An 18,128-nucleotide genomic window follows, 5' to 3' on the forward strand; every position below is an offset into this window, starting at 1 on the left:
AGTGTCTACCCATAGATGAATGGATAAAGATTTGGTATATATACACAATGGAATATTGCTCAGCCATAGAAAAGAATGAGATCTGCAAGAACAGGGATGGACTAGACAGTAAAATGCTAAGTGAAATAAGTTAGGAAGAGAATGAAAAATACCATTATGATCTCACTCATGAAGAATTTAAGAAACAAAATGAACAAAGTAAAAATGAGAAAAACAAAAAAGAAAAAAACCCAGACTCTTAAATATAGAGAACAAACTGGCAGTTACCAGAGAGGAGGTAGGTGGGAGGATGGGCGAAATAGATGTAGGGAAATAAGAGTACTCTTATTAGTGATGAGCACTGAATAACGTACAGAATTGTTGAATCAGTGTATTATATAGCTGAAACTAATATAAAACTATTAGTTATACTTTATTAGTATAAAGTATACTTTATTAGTATAACTAATATTAGTTATAATAGTTATATAATATATATAATAATTATGGGATCCCTGGGTGGCGCAGCGGTTTAGTGCCTGCCTTTGGCCCAGGGCGCGATCCTGGAGACCCGGGATCGAGTCCCACGTCGGGCTCCCGGTGCATGGAGCCGGCTTCTCCCTCTGCCTATGTCTCTGTCTGTCTCTCTCTCTCTCTCTGTGTGACTATCATAAATAAAAAAAATAATTATATAATAGTTACTAACAATAGTATTTATTAGTATAACTAATATGACACTATTAGTTATACTTCAATAAAAAATGCTTTTGACAAAAGAAATGGCAATGCTTTACAGTAATAAAAGCTCTCCTAAAATGATGGAACAGTAAAAAAATAGTATTGCAATATATTTCTCTCTTGATTTTTAGACATATTACAATAGAAAATGAACTCTATCCATACAGAATTTAGATAAATACTACAAATAAAACCACTTTGATTGTTTAACTGCTCTTGAAACATCAATATAAAACTATTAATATGTTATTTGAATCATTTTTGTAAGCGTTGTGAGAATAACTCTGCTTTTGACTGATAACCCCTCTGCCAGCCAAGGTCATACCAAGGAATATCAGATTGGAATAAAAAAGAGAGATTTAAACACTTTTGATATTTTTCAGTTTAAATTGGTCATTTAGTTTGAAAATCTCTTTCCATAATCGCTTCAATTGCAACTAGATGATTATTTCAAGTTGTTCATTCCAAATTTGTGGACTGATGTCACTGATCACAGAATTTTAGAAATGGAATTGATCAGTGGATTATCTGGTCTAGTGCTTTTGGTTGGCAGATGAGCTGATTTAAATTAATTATCTAAAAACTTTGTAGTTAAGAGAATGAAAAAGGGAATCATTACTATTTCAGGGGAGGAAACTGAGGCATGAAGACAATAAATGATACCTCATCTGTATTAGAAATTGTTACCTGCAGTGAGGACTAAAATATAGCCTGCCAATATCTCATGTAGTATTTTCCATTATCCTATTCCATCTTGATACTGTTATGGTTTTGCAGTGTCATCTGGATGTGGAAAGATAATAATTTCAGAGGAAAGAGATACATTCCCTGGCTCTCTGGACAACACACTGATTGTCATCCTATGTTGTCACACCCAGCTCAAGATGGGTTTGAAAGTCACTACCTGAAGAGTCCTGAGAAGCTTTACGGAGGTGAGAACTCCAGAAGGAGAAGAACAATGTCATTTCAGTCTGTGTGTTTAACAGACTTCATTTTAGTTGTAATATTTTGCCAATGCAACATATAATAAGATCATTTTTTACAAAATGTATTTATAGGCTTCAGTCTAGCATCTAGCCACACTGACTAAACAAATGTAATTGCTCTGAATGAACTCTAAATAGCTTTCAACATTTCATTACAAAGCAATTATGTCTGAGTCTTTCCCAATGCTTTTGGCATGGTTTTTTTAAAAAAGAAATTATACAAACAGGTGAAATCAGCCATTATGAAATATAACCCACATACCTAAAAAGCACGCCTTCACAGTGCAAGTGAGGTAGGGGAGGTTTAAGTCAAATGATAAACAGTTTATTGTCAAGGTAACTGCAAAGAGAGAATTTAGCATGCTTACTCAAGGTAAGTTTATTTTTTGAAAGGAAATATTTACCTAATTTTACAAAGCAAACAGCAGGCCAGATTTGGCCTAAGGGCCAACTGATAATTTGTTAGAAATGCAAATTCTCAGGCCTCTCTGAAAATCTATTGAAACAGAAACTTTAGGAGTGGGCCCAGCACTCTGTGTTTTAAAAAGTCTCTTAGGTGAAAAAGATACATGCTAGAGTTTAAAACCACTGGTTTACAATCATTGCTCTAATGATTTAGTTTATACATCCATTCATTTCTCCTTATAATAAATGCTTTTTGAGAGGTAATTATAATGTATCAGGAATACAATGGAGAAGGTATTATATTTCCTCCTCATAGGTACAAGAATAACTATTCTATAAAACAAAGTCAGTAACTTTCTGACAATTACATACTTTTTGAAATACATTTATTTTTTAATTTTTTTAAAGATTATTTATTTATTTATTTATGAGACACACAGAGAGAGAGAGAGAGAGAGAGAGAGAGAGAGAGGCAGAGACATAGGCAGAGGGAGAAGCAGGCTCCATGCAGGGATCCCGATGTGGGACTCAATCCCAGGACTCTAGGACCATGCCATGGGACGAAGGCAGGTGCTAAACCATTGAGCCACCCAGGGATCCCCCTTGAAATACATTTAATACCACATCATGGCTGTGTATATGAAACAAAATAACACAAAGCATTATATACCCTAATATGTATGATGTACTCTCTTATATCTTCTATATCTGTTGTATTCAACCCAGTAAGTTGATTTTACAATCCACTGATACATCAAAACTCATAGTTTGAAAAATATTGCAATTAAATATGCTCACCAGTGCAAATTCCTTGTTGAGAATCATCTGTTCAACTAAGGATGACTCATTGTGGAAGAGATGAGGCTGCATATGGCTCCACATATGAGGAAACCACCAGAACTCATCTACCGACCTAAGCAGAAGGTCATCTCCTTCATCTTCCTCTTCAGTCCCTGTAAAACACAAAGTTAAAAATGGTTTAAATGAATATTTTATGTTGTCTTTAAGATTGTGTTTGTCAGATTTTTGTTATTCTTCTTACTACTGATACTTAAATCCTATTTTGCATTGCTTTAATAATAATAAAAAGAAATGACTATAATCTAAATTACATCAAAGGCAATGTGGCTGGGGATTGGGATGAATTGGGGTAGGTGTGGTAGCCCCAAGTGCAGATAGTTGTTTAATTTGGAATTTAGGGGTATTTTGTCCTGACACTATTGAACTGCTAGCATATGGTGATGATTGAATAAACAGACTTCATTTGAGACAATTTATTTTTGTTTTAAAATTACTAGCTGATAATTCTCTTCCTTACTGCATGCAAAAGGGAAACCTGATCACAGGTGATTCTTTTTATTCTAAAAAATTCTTGCATATGAGTCTAAATTTGAGCTTAAAGTTCAACTGATGAGGTTTGCTAAATTTTTCCTGATTAGAAAAATAATATATGGGCAGCCCGGGGGGTTCAGTGGTTTAGCGCTGCCTTTGGCCCAGGGCCTGATCCTGGAGACCGGATCGAGTAACATCGGACTCCCTGCATGGAGCCCACTTCTCCCTCTTTTGTGTCTCTGCTTCTCTCTCTGTGTGTGTCTTTCATGAATAAATAAATAAAATCTTAAAAAAAAGAAAAATAATATATGCTTATTAAATAAGTGACAAAAAAGCACAGATGAGCTCAAAACCAAACAAAACCAAAACAAAACAGAAACAAAGATCATCATCTAGAGTCAATTCAGTGGAAACATTTCAGTATTTTTCTTTTAAATCTTTTTCTACGTAGTTTTTAAAAGTTAACACTGTACAATTACTTTTGTATCCTTACATTTCTAACACGAATATTATGAACATATACATTTCCTATTTTAATGTCAATATTTCATAAAACTTAAACAATGAGGTTATTAACACAGTAGAACATTTACTTGAGAACTTGAAACTAAAATAAAGTTTTCATCCTCTATTAAGAAAATTTGTTAACAGTGCTCAAGGCATTGTAAAAACCATCTGTCATGCCACAAGTGAAAAAAGAAAAAGGAAATTACAACTTACTTCCCAGGGAATTCACTTTGTTGCAGATACGTGCAAGTATTCTTACTGTATGATATCATATTTTTTGCACAATTTTATGATATGCAGTCTAATTTTAAAATGTTCTGGATCAATAATGTAAGAATTGATTCCTATTTGGTCTCTAGATACTTAACTAAGTGAAGTAGAATAACAGATTCTGGCTTAGAGTGTGAGGCACACTTATTTTGTTTATTTTCCCACAATACAGTATGTTTTACCAATGGCTGCTTAACTTAATACTAAGCAAATAAATATTAAAGGTATTTTTTTTAAGGAATCTTCTCCAAATGCTTCACTTATGTGTCCCATAATAAAGATTTCACTGATCATGTAGTAAATAGTGCTGTGAAATGGTTAAAGTGTAATTTGGTATCAATAAACACAGAAGTAGAGTCTCTACATCTGCCATTTACTTGACTTTGTGACCTTGGACAAGTCAACTTCTTTAAATCTTGGTTTCCTGTTTAAAATGGGGATACAAATATCTATCTCACTGGGTCTTTGTGAAAAGATATATTTATTTATCTTTTAAAAAAGATTTTATTTATTTATTCATGAGACACAGAAAGAGAGAGACAGAGACAGAGACACAGGCAGAGGGAGAAGCAGGCTCCATGCAGGGAGCCCGATGTGAGGCTCGATCCCGGGTCTCCAGGATCACACCCTGGGCTGAAGGCGGCACTAAACTGCTGAGCCCTCCGTGCTGCCCGAGATTGATTAAAGCACTTAATATCTTGACTTGCAGGTAGTAAGCACTTCATAAATATCAAGATCTCTTCTTAAAAATAATATCTACAGGTTTATCCTTAGTGTTCTAAATTTACATATTTTTACAAATTCTTGAAAACATTGTTTGCCTAGATTATTAATTTCTTAAGGTCAGAGATTGGATTCCTTTAACTTACACTGTATTGTGCCACTTCCCCAAAGCAGTGAATAGGTGAATAATTTAATTCAGTTCATATTTATATAATGTCATTGAACTTCAGAGCTTTCATATGTCTGCTGAGGTGCATGCCAACTTTTGCATGATTTATGTATATGCATTATTTCTGGGATGCTGTTCATAATCCATAGTTCTTAAAAGGTAAAGGACCATCAGGCTAATCAGAGTTTTGGCACTGTACTACTTGTAACAATTGCTACTCTACAAAGGGCAAAGAAATAGAAGTTTTGAATGTGATAAAGTCTTATGAATCAGTTGAGCAGACAGGATCCTTAATTTTTGTTAACTTTAGCTAAAATTATTAGTACAGGTAGACATGCAATTCATTGACTTTTGTTAATATAGAGAACATCAAACACTGAAATCCAAATGAAGAGAAGTTTATCATTTCCTCAGATAGATTTTAAGCATGAAATGTTTTAACCAAGTGTTTCTCTCTTATGGCCATAATGTAGCCCACTGAGGTGCAGATTAGAAAGAATTACTTTATGTCACATGCAATAAATGAATTGATAGTTCTCCTATCCTTCTGTTGTGCTTTGAATACAGAATGTTTGAGAAATGCTTCTATTCACTTTAAACTTCACTGATTGTTATTGAAAGTAGCAGGAAGCACAAAATGTACACTTGACCAGGAAGGACATCAATTACTCAATTTAAAGAAATTTGCAAACTATTGACATAAACAGATGCATGACTGATCATAAAATGTTAGTGATTTTTATACTAGAGATTGTCTTAATTTATAAACACTCATCACAAGGTTGGGAGTATATAAGATATTTAAAATAAGATATTTAAAAACCTTTTTTTCACTTCATAGATTAATTTCCCATCAGCCTTTCTCTTATTTTATATAACAGTTCTTATAATTCAAAGCCATGTGAGGCAAGCTTGTGAAACTAGAAATAACTTAATGAAAAATATTATATCAAGTCATGCTGAGGGACCAAAGCAGAATTTCAAATGTTTTAAAGTCCAACTAAATGAAAATATTAAAATTTCGAATCCCTGTAAACACATATTTTTCTATGCTATTCACACGTATTTCTCTATACCTAATTTTTGCCTAAATTATATGTGAGGATATAATTTGTAGTTCATACATCAACATATTTAACACATATTACAATCCATTAAAGAATTTGTGTTTAAATGAATGAATATGAATGTATAAATAAATAAATAGAATTTGTGTTCATATTTAACCTTTTATTTCCAATTTGATCTAGATTCAAATCTACATCATTATTAATTAAAAATATAGTATTTTTTTGTTCTCACTTAACAGTTATTCCCTTTTACCTCTCTAAATTCTCAACAAATAGGAAGTTTTTAAATTCAGAAGTAAAATATCAAAGAGTTAACTTTTTGTCATCACTGTGGAGTATCTTGTTATGAGATATAGCATATTTCTGTAAGTTCTTTAGGTCTGCCAATATAAGAATAATTTAGCAAGATCTGGGCTATAGGTTAATTTGCATAAGGCAACATTAAAATGTAATTTATAAAATTCCAGTGTCTGCGTTATTGCTTTTGTGCAAATGTCTGCTTTGTTTTTGCTCATTATGTATGAAATATTATAATTCCTAAATGGTAAAAAGATGTTTGTATTTTTTTTTTTTGCATATTGACTCTGGCATGGTTCCGTAAAGGTTGGTATGCACTAAACTAATTTTAAATATTATGATAATTAAAAAGAACTGTGTGGTGATCAAAATTAATTAAACATTACCTATAGTTACCTATTAGTTCTAGAACTAATAAAATCAAAGCTGCAGAATTTAAAATCAATATATAGGAATCTGATCTATTTCTATGCACTAATAACAAAAGAGCAGAAAGAGAAATTAAGAAAACAATCCCATTTACAACTGCACCAAAAATAATAAAATACCTAGGAATAAACCTAACCATGGAAGTGTGACACCAGTATGCTAAAGACTATAAGGCACTGATGAAAGAAATAGAAGATGAAGAAATTTCAAACAAATGGAAAGATATACCATGCTGATGGGTTAGAAAAACTAGTGTTAAAATATCCAAACTATTCAAAGCTATCTAAAGATTCAGTGACATTTTATCAAAATATCAAAAGTATTTTTCACAGAACAAGAATTAATAAAACCTAAAATTTGTATGAAATCACAAAAGATCACAAATAGCCAAAGGAATCTTAAGAAAGAAGAACAAGGGCAGCCCTGGTGGCTCAGAAGTTTAGCGCTGCCTTCAGTCCAGGGCCTGATCCTGGAGACACGGGATCGAGTCCCATGTCAGGCATCCCTGCATGGAGCCTGCTTCTCCCTCTGCCTGTGTCTCTGCCTCTCTCTCTCTGTGTGTGTCTATCATGAATAAATAAATAAAATCTTTAAAAAAAAGAAAGAAGAACAAAACTGGGGGTATCAAAATCCCAGATCAATTTATTTATTTATTTATTTATTTATTTATTTATTTATTTATTGGAGACACAGAGAAAGAGACAGAAACATAGGCAGAAGGAGAAGCAGGCTCCTTGTGGGGAGCCTGACATGGGACTTGATCCCAGGACCCCAGAATTACATGACCTGAGCCAAAGGCAGACCCTCAATCACTGAGCCACCCAGGCATCCCACAATCTTAGATTTCAAACTATACTATAAAACTACAGTAATCAAAACATTATAGATCTAGCATAAAAATAGCCACATAGATCAATAGAATAGAATAGAGAGCCCAGACAGAAATCCATACTTATGTGATCATTTATTCTATGACAAAGGAGGGAAGAATATACTAGGGTAAAAATAGTCTCATAAATAAATGGTTTTGGAAAAATTAGACAGCTATATGCAAAAGAATGAAACTGGACCACTTTCTGACACCATAAACAAAAATAAACTCAAAACAATTAAAGATCTCCATATAAGACCTGAAACAATACAACTCCTAAAAGAAAACGTAGGCAGTAATTTTTTGGACATCTATCTCAGCAATAATTTTCTGGATATGTTTCTCTAGGCAAGAAAAACAAAATCAAAAATGAGTTTAGGCAGGATGGGACTAAATCCTGCCTAAAAGCTTTTGCATGGCAAAGGAAACCAAGAACAAAACAAAAAGGCAATCTAGTGAATGGGAGAAGATATTTGCAAAGGATACATATGATAAAGAATTCATATAACTCAACACCAAATAAATCCACAAATAATCCATTTAAGATGGGCAGAGTTATTGAATAGACATTTTCCCAAAGAAGACATACAGATGGCCAACAGACATGTGAAAAGATGCTCATATCACTAATCATCAGGGAAAAACTGCAAATCAAAACCATGATAACATATCACCTAACACCAGTCAGAATGGCCAGTATCAAGAACATAAAAAATATGAAGTGTTGGTAAGGATGTGGAATAAAGAGAGCCCTTGTGCGCTGTTGGCAGGAATGTAAGCTAGTACAGCCACTAGAGAACAGTTGGAAGTTTCCTCAAAAACCTAAAACTAGAACTACCATCCAATCCAGTAATTCCACTTCTGGGTATTTACTCAAGGAAAACAAAAACACTAATTGGAAAGGATATATGAATACTTATATTTACTGCAGCATTATTTATAAGAGCCAAGATATAGTAGCAACCCAAGTATAAATTCACAGATGAATGGTTAAAGAAGATGTGGTATACATACACAATGGAATAATCCTCAGCTATAAAAAGGAATGAAATCGGGGGATCCCTGGGTGGCGCAGTGGTTAGCGCCTGCCTTTGGCCCAGGGCGCGATCCTGGAGATCCGGGATCGAATCCCACGTCAGGCTCCCGGTGCATGGAGCCTGCTTCTCCCTCTGCCTGTGTCTCTGCCATTCTCTCTCTGTGTGTGACTATCATAAATAAATGAAAATTAAAAAAAAAAAAAAGGAATGAAATCTTACCATTTGGCACAACATGGATGGGTATCATGCTAAATTAAATAAGTCAAAGACATACAAATATCCTAAGATTTCATTTATATGTGAAATCTAAAAATAAAACAAGCAACAGTATCAACAACAATAACACAAAGGAGAAACAAACTCATATACAAAGAGGACAAACCAGTGGTTGCTGGAAGGGAGGGGAGTCGGATATGGGTGAAACAGGGTGAAGGGGATTAAGAGGTACAATCTCCCAGTTATAAAATAAATAAGTCATAGAGATGGAAAGTATAGCTGAGGAAATATAGTTAATAACATTATAACTTTGGTGACAGATGGAAATTACACTTTTCATGGTGAGCATATTATATTGTATATGACTTTCACTTCTAAAAATTTTTTTAAAGATTTTATATATTTATTTGGGAGAGCGAAAGAGCACAAGCAGGGGAGGAGCAAAAGGAGAGGAACAAGCAGACTCCGTGCTGAGTGTGGAGCCCAACGAGAGACTTGATCTTACAACCCTGAGACCATGACCTGAGCCAAAATCAAGAGTCAGTTGCTTAACCAATTGGGTCACCCAGGCACCCCATGTATGATTGTGAAATCATTATGTTGTACACCTGAAACTAAATTTTAAATTAAATTTTTAAAAAAATATTAACTTCAGAAAATGTGTTCAGGAAATTGCATGCATGTAAAACCTTCAAAGAGACAGGTAGAAAATATATTTCTAAGAATGTTACTGGTATCAATAAATAAGTAGAGTTTATCTTTTCATTGTATACATGTTTGTTATGCATTGTCTTACTGAATAATTTATAAGGCACATACACAAAAGCTGTTTCTAAAAATGCTATTTCTGTATATAAGAACAGTATTATTTCAGTTGATAATTGTGTTCCCCACGTTGCAGTGCAAACTCTCTTTAAAGGCAAGTAAATAAATACATAAATAAATCTATGTATGTAACCATAATTTCAAAGTTAGAAAATTGAGTGATGTGCATTATTGTTTACTTTTTTATAAAATTTGATCTTATACAAAATGCTTTTTATTTTTAAATTTTTAAAAGATTTTATTTATTCATGAGAGATACAGAGAGAGAGGCAGAGACATAGGCAGAGGGAGAAGCAGGATCCCTGTGAGGATTCTGATGCGGTACTCAATCCCAGAACCCTGGGATCATGACCTCAACCAAAGGCAGATGCTCAAAACATTGAGCCACCCAGGGGGCTCAAGAATACTTTGAGCCACTGAGGTTCCCTCAAGAATACTTTTTGAAGTAATTATAATAAACACATAACACTTAGAATATGCTATGCATTGTTCTAGATAAGAGAAATATTATTCTCATTTGGAGATGCAGAAACTGAGGCACAGAAAGTTGAAGTAACTTGTTTATGTTCACAAACCTAGTAAGTGTCAGCCTGGACTTGAACGAAAGCAGTCTGCTTCTATGCTCTGAACCAATACTTTATACAGAAAATCAGAAACAAAAAGCAAACAAAGGTGAATGGATGTAATACATTTTTAAAAATTTCATGTTTGAAAGTTAATAGTTTTATATAAAGGGTCTATATTTTGTCAAATGAATTCCCATGGAAAAAAAAAACAATAATAATACAATTTGCAAATATCCATTAGTAATTAATTGAATCCTATTTGATTTATTATTAATTATAAAGAGTAGCAATGTTCATCACTAGAAATTATGCCCTACACAAAATATTTGTAGCCCTTTATCCCTAGAAGACATCTTAATGCTATGATGTCTTCATTCTCTGAGTTTTCATTGCGCAATTCCAATCAAGCTTTACATATTTTCAGACTAAAACATTTTATTTTATTTCCAACTCTGCACTTTTATTTTTTCTTTTTAATCAACAGTATGTCCTTCCTCTTTCAATTTGGCACCTGTGCGTGACTGGCTGCTAGAAAAGCTTAGCGATCTGTCCTTTTGGGTGAGATTGCTTTTAGCATGTGAAGGGCAGAGAAACTGAACAGGAAAGAATACATGGGAAATACAAATAAGTGGAACAGTCTAAGAAATGAAGAATCTATCATTATTACGCTGGGCATATGTGATTAAATGTCTTCAAAACAATGAGGCTCATCAATCAGCATCCTCATGCATTGGGAAATCAGAACATCCTGGGAGAGAGCTGAGATAGTCATTGTGACAAGGCCATCTTCTAATAGTTACACATCACAGTGGAGTGCAAGTGTAAGGAAAGCACTTCCCTGATTTGCAAACTTCACTTCATATAGTTAAGCCTGCATATAAGAATGTGACTAGATAACATAGAGGTGTGCCCTCCCTATAGTAGGCATCACCAATATTAATTCCACTCTAGAAGAAACTTTCATATCTCTGAGTAAATTAATAAGTACTCAATATAATATGATTACACCTTTGAAATACAGTATGAATACCTTTCAATGATTCTACACTTAAAGTAGCAAATCAACAAAAGTTTCATCTTTATATGAAGGAAAGAAAACTTCTGGGATTTACAAATTTATGTATATTGCCTGGTCTCTAAAGTGTACTATCACCACAGCATAACAGAATAGAGTGCTTTTTCCATTATATTTGTTAGGTTAGTACCAACATAAAGAGCCAATAAAGAGTCAATAAGCTCTCTTAAAAGGCATAATTAAAATGCTTTTTTTTATATCTTCCTCCAACAACTATCCCTGTGATATTAACTAGTGTGTTGCTCATTTCCTAGTGGATGTGTATTGTGTACATGTTCAGGATCGTAAAGAAGAAATGAGAAGTGTTATAACCTGCTATCAGCATTAACTCTGTGAATGTCTGACAGCTTTAATAGTTCTGAATATGAAAAGTAAATAAAAGAGCTGAGGCAGTTATCCAGATATATTTCAACCAAAAGAATGGCTTTACTTGCACTGTATAGCTATTTAAGACAAAATAGTATTGTTTGTGTGTGAACTCTAAATAATCCCATAATTTTTCCCCTGCATGAGTAGAGACAGCCTTTAGAGTTATCTGCTTTATAACTTCAGAGTCAGAGCTTCTTAGGCCTGAACTCATTTCTTGAGGGGGCTTTTGAAGAAGATTTACAAAACCATGTCTATTTTCAAAACTGTAAGCTGGAATTGCTTTGCCTGTGCAGATATGATGACCCAAATCTCTTTCCGCAAAATGTCCTTTTAAAATATGCAATCATTTGCAATCATTTATCAAATGGTCTAAATACTAATTTTCCTTCTATTACTTTAAACAGATTTACATGTTTTAAATCGGGAGGGGAAAAAGCATTAAAGAAAAGCCAATAAGACGTCACTGCTTCAATATTCCAATAAACCATGCTGAGCCTCCTTGGTTAAACATTAAAAAGCTTCCTTGTGTAAATGAGCTGCATTTATGATAATTAAAGACTACCTTTGCATGGGATATTTTAAATGTCAATAACATGCACGCATGCATAGAGAATACCATGAAATGTTTTCACTAAGATACTATGAAGTAACAACAGTGCAAAGTCCTAAAGTATTTGGCTTATAGCACAAATGCAGAAATAGGAGCAGACAGTAGGTATTGCCTTAATACAGGCTCTTACACACCATTTTGTGTTATTTTTGTCATTATGATAAGAAAGTCACTTCTCTGCACATAGTTTTCTCGATACTAGTGCCAGACATTAGAATGCTGATACTCAAAAAATAAAGGTAATATTCTGAAGGTGAAGATGGGTAAAGAAGTGAGAAATATCAGAACATGGAGTAGTGCATGAACACTAATCACATTTTAAGAATTTGTTAAGAAGCTGACACTGAGCAGAAGTGCAACTGTGACTGGATTGAGATGGAAAGAAATACAAACCTTATTATGATTGTTTTAATGTATGTTGGGCCAAATTGTCATATTTTTTAGGGAAAAATCCTGCAATGGAAGGTAAATTAAGCAATATGACCCTGTATTAATTTTCTTTGAGGCTATAAAATTCCTCTCTTATCACCAGATGTTTTCCAAAGGAAAGTAATATGTACAAAAAAATGTCTGTCACCTTGACTCTGTGACATTTTAAAAACACTACCCACTATTATTATTATTGGAGTGTCATTGACATCATCATCACCATCATCATCATCATCATCATCATCATCATCACAATCACTATGCTTTCTACTTGGACTATGCTGAGCGACAAGATGCATAGTCACACTTAGAATAATTATCATGGCTTCTTTTACTGAGTTGAAAAAGTCAATCTTTTCCTCTGCCCTTGATTCTAACAGTATTTGCCAAAGTAAACAAGCTCATTGATTTTGGATTTGGCTATATAATGTACCCACGTTTTTCCCATAATCAGTCTGGATATTCTATTTCTCCTACTTATGAAACATTTAAAATCCTCTCTCCTATTTATATGTAGCTGCCTGAGAACACAAAGCTCCTTCTTACCTGTGTGGTAAAACTTCCCTGAAAATCCAAGGTTGAAGGTAAAATTTGCAACCTGAGTGCGCAGTAAATTTTGAGTCTCTAGTAATGCCTGAAATAAATAAGAAATTAACATGATTTTAGAAAAATAAATATGAAGCATTGGGATGCCTCTTTTTCAAATGTGTATGCATGAGTGAAACAAAATAATATGGGCTTTCTTGTTTTTGGGGTTTTTGATGGGTACTGTTATATGCTATTCATATTTCAGGTATTATAATAGCTTTTGTTATTTTTATTAAAGTTCACCAAATTATGAAGCAGTTAAGTCCTAAGCACATTATAAGCTGCTGAGAGGCAATTCTCTAACCACACAGCACTGAAATCATTTTTCATTTCCATGTGAGACATTTCTTGATTTCAGATTATTACACTTCTTTTCCTTGGGGGATATTTTTCAGAGTTGTTGGATGTAGACAAGTCTTGCATTTGTTGGTAAGAAATAGGAAGGTAACATTTGTTTGAGTTGCAATTTAGTATTTATTTAACTGTGCTACCTCCCCTATTGTTTTTTAAGGTGTAATCATGGAGTTTAAAGATCGGGTTTTTTACTATACAAACTAAAGAAAGATGTATAATTTAAAGGGTGTTGATTGCAAATCTTGAGATATGAACAAGGCAAGGACAGATAGGAAATAGCCAATTCCATCTAGAAACATTTTCCAACTGTGGCAAAATGTCCCTATTTTCTGTATTTGGAATTTTTCTATGTTAATTTCTTATTTGTAGAAAGGATAAGAACACACAGATAGTAATCTTAGAGTCAGACTTAGACCTGTAAATTTGCTGCCAATCCTTCAACTGCTATGCCAACATATGTAGTATAATTCAGAACTCTCCTATCCTAGGGCTGTTTAGTTTGCTTATTGATTCAGAATGCTTTTCGAGTTTTTAAACAGATTTTTAAAAGGGACTTACTTTGTTTTGATGAAAATGAGAAGCTCATATCAAACTAGAGGTATTGGGGACGCCTGAGGTGGCTCAGTGGTTGAGCATCTGCCTTTGGCTCGGGGAGTGATCCCATGGTCCTGGGATCAAGTCCCGCATCAGGCTCCCTGCATGGAGCCTGCTTCTCCCTCTGCCTACATCTCTGCCTCTCTCTGTGTATCTCTTATGAATAAATAAAATGTTTTTTTTTTTTAAACCAGAGGTGTTAATAAGACCAATTTTTGGTCATTGCTATCCATATATTAAGGTAAATAGAAATATAGACAAATTCTTTTGAGCGTTAGTCACAGTGGCTAAGCATTTGCTTTAAAAAATTGTAAAACTACTTTTCCCCTGGAATTAAGAAGGCTCTCCTGCAAATTAGTTTGATTAAATAAAAAAAGAAAATAACCAAAAGATTGGTAACTATATTATCAGTGGTTATCCATGGGTACAGTTACATTGAGTGAATCTTGGCCAATCTTGTTTAAATATTATGAACTAAATGGAAAAAAGAAAAAAATAGACCTATTAGTTTGACTCAGTAGTATAAAATGTACTTTTAACAGTTCTTCAAAAGAACAAACGAAATATTAAAAAGAGGCTGGAGTCAAAAATAAAGTCTGTTGAACCAGTTGAGCATATTGGTAAATCCTGTGGAATACAGACTTAAATTGAAAACATCATGCATCTTTTTATCTTGGTAAGTTCCTTTTTCTGGCTTTCTCACTTTATTCAATGCACAATCCTTGGGCCTCCATGTCTTGAAATAATTTTTAAAAAAAGTTTCTCTCTTCCCCTGTATTCCTTATCACTCCAACTCCCTTCCAACTCTCTACTTCTGAGTTCTTGAAGCCATTATTCTGCATTTCTCCACTATCCATTCTTAAATTCACTTAATACATATTGTAATTGCATACAGTGTTGGGTGTAACAAGCATAGTCCCTTTAACCTAGGACCTCAGTGCCTAGAAAGGGAGAGAGATTTTAAACAGAAAGTCAGACAAATGTGTAATTACAACTCATGATAAATTCTAAAAAAGAAATCTAGAGCATTCTGTGATAGATGTAGTAAAGGATTTTAATATATCTTACGAGAAAGTGGGCCCACACGTTTTCTTAGGGACAATAAAATAAGCATCAAACAAACTGCTTTTCCTTCAATCAACTTGCTTCCACTTTAGGAACACCCACATTGTCTTTTTCTTGGGCTTTGAAAACACTGTGGTCTCTAACCTGTTCCCATCCTTCAGTTTTATCTTCCTTCACTTTGCCTTACATTCTGTAATCATGCTAACATCCCAAAGGCAGTAAATGCACTTCATCCTTGGGGTCAGGGAGGCCATTTAATTAATGGCTTAGCTTTGTTCGTCATTTCACTTTTCTACTTCTGTCCTTTATCTGTAAATGGAATAATGCTTAACATCTGTTTCACACTATTATTGTGAGGATTACATTGTATAAGGCATACAAAGTGCTTAGCTAAGTGTGTGGCACATAGTAGGAACTCAATAAAGGCTGTAAATGAGCACTCAATATGTCATTCTCTTCCAGCCAACTAGGGATTATTTACTGATGCCTCCTCATTTCCAATTGAGCTACATGCATTGCTAATTTCCCCAAATCACCTTGTCTTTTGGGTCTATTCCCATTACCTACATTTCTCTACACCTTTTCTATGTTCCCCTTGCCTAGTTAGTCTCTAGCTGCTCCCCATCCCATTCCCCAAACCCACCCATTCTTTAAAGCTCTGCCCGAATGCCACCTTTTTGTATGAAGCCTGTCCTGATGTCTCAAAGCTTTTCCTTTTCTCCTCTCCCAGAGTAAGTTCCTAAATTATTTTTCTTAAGACTTGCATTGATTTCCACTTTACTACATCAGCTTATATCTTACTTCTCCTAGTCTATAAGTGCCGTCAGGTCAATCAATGCTTACTTATTTTTAAGTATTCTGTATTGCTAGATATATTTTTATATATATGGAAGGCATTCAATTGAATTAATTTCATTTATTTTTATTAGTAACATATTCCTGATGGTAAAATGATAAACACAGTTCATGGACCATACCGTTAAATGATATCAGAACAATATGAATAGTATACTATATTTCACCAGCACTGTCATATCATGGATATTTTATAATTTTATATTATAGATTGCCTAGTAAGACAAGCTCACAGAAGCGAGGCCAGAAAGATTTTTTTCTGCTGCTAATTAACTCTATGAAGAATTTGACAGTCCTTTCATTGTTGAAAGAAATAGAGTTGTCTAGTCATATTCTCCCAATATGTAATCTTGATTAATGTGGGAGTAAAAATGATAATTTCTGTAAGTAAAAACAAAACAGGGCAGCCCGGGTGGCTCAGTGATTTAGTGCCACCTTTGGCCCAGGGCGTGATCCTGGAGACCTGGGATCCAGTCCCACCTCATGCTCCCTGCAGGGAGCCTGCTTCTCCCTCTGCCTATGTCTCTGCGCCTCTCTCTCTCTGTGTCTCTCATGAATAAATAAATAAAATCTTAAAAAAAAAGTAAAAACAAAACAAAACAAATGGTTAAAAAAGCAAATCCTAAAAGGTTCAAAGCCTGCCTACTTCAGTATAAAAAAATGTTCTTTGATTTCCAAAATTCAGGGAAAGAAAATTTCCATGGTCTTTTACTGGTAAGGGAAGAAAGACACAAATTACTTTAGAAAAGCTTGTTTATAAAGTAAAAGTAATATGTCTTAATTAGAGATAAAAATCAAATTGCAAGGCTTAGGAAATAGCACAAAGCTGTAGATATTGTGAATTCTAGGAGTTACTGGTTTAGTCTTAATGTGATAGGGTTCAGGCTTGTGTACTTTATCATAGACCCCAGTTGGCTCTAAAAATGGCATAAGCAATTGTTTCCAAGTTGCCCATATCAAATGAATCACCAGAATACTTGTAAAATAACTTTCCCAGGCCCATGCTCTGGGAATTTTGAATTAGAGAATAGAATAATAGAACCCAGGAAACTGAAGTTTTAATGATTCTTATAACTTCAAATTGGAGATTATAACCATCAAGGAACATTGGGAAATACTGTTAGTGCATTGTTTATACTAATTTCAAAATATTTTGCATAAGTCTTAATCTACTCCGATATTTAGGTTAATATAAGACCAATGCGGGGCACCCGGGTGGCTCAGTAGGTTAAGCATCTGCCTTCGGCTCAGGTCATGATCTCTGGGTCCTGAGGTTGAGCCCCATGTCAGGCTTGTTGCTCAGTAAGCAGAGTCTGCTTCTCTCTTTCTCTCTCCACCCCTCCCCACTGCCAATGCCCTCTTATCCTCTCTCTTATCCTCTCTCTCTCTCTCTCAAATAAATAAATAAAATTTTGTAACAATAAAAGGCTAACCCTTACTCTAAATATATAGTTAATAAGACATGACTATTTATGTATATTGATATAGCCTTATGCTTTCAAATTTTCAAATCTAAACAAATTAAATACAGATGTTAGCTTTTGTTCCTTTAACTGTCTTGTATAGTTTTTTTTAAATATATGCAGTAATTCATAAAAATGGTATGTTATTTATCTTACAAGATCTTGGTGTAAGGCTTGCATTGATTTCCAGTGGGAATCCGAACAAGTTACTTCTATATTTATTACCTGGATGGATAAAATTGCTTCATGAAGAGTTTAAATGGCCTACCCACAACACAAGGAGAGGGCCAAAACTGATCATGTTTG

General features: G+C 34.1%; 1 protein-coding gene across 2 annotated transcripts in view; it reads right to left on the reverse strand.

Annotated features, from left to right (window-relative positions):
• Positions 1–18,128, reverse strand: part of LOC121492389 (bifunctional heparan sulfate N-deacetylase/N-sulfotransferase 4) — a 253,474-nt gene that overhangs the window by 130,994 nt on the left and 104,352 nt on the right. For both annotated transcript variants that reach the window (XM_041757611.1, XM_041757610.1), the window contains exons 2-3: positions 13,450–13,537; positions 2,907–3,061 (exon numbers count right to left, since the gene is read on the reverse strand). In XM_041757611.1, the coding sequence (XP_041613545.1) occupies positions 2,907–3,061; positions 13,450–13,537 (243 nt within the window). The remainder of the gene's footprint in view (positions 1–2,906; positions 3,062–13,449; positions 13,538–18,128) is intronic.

This window comes from Vulpes lagopus, chromosome 6 (assembly GCF_018345385.1).
Source record: "Vulpes lagopus strain Blue_001 chromosome 6, ASM1834538v1, whole genome shotgun sequence".
NCBI classification, from domain to species: domain Eukaryota; kingdom Metazoa; phylum Chordata; class Mammalia; order Carnivora; family Canidae; genus Vulpes; species Vulpes lagopus.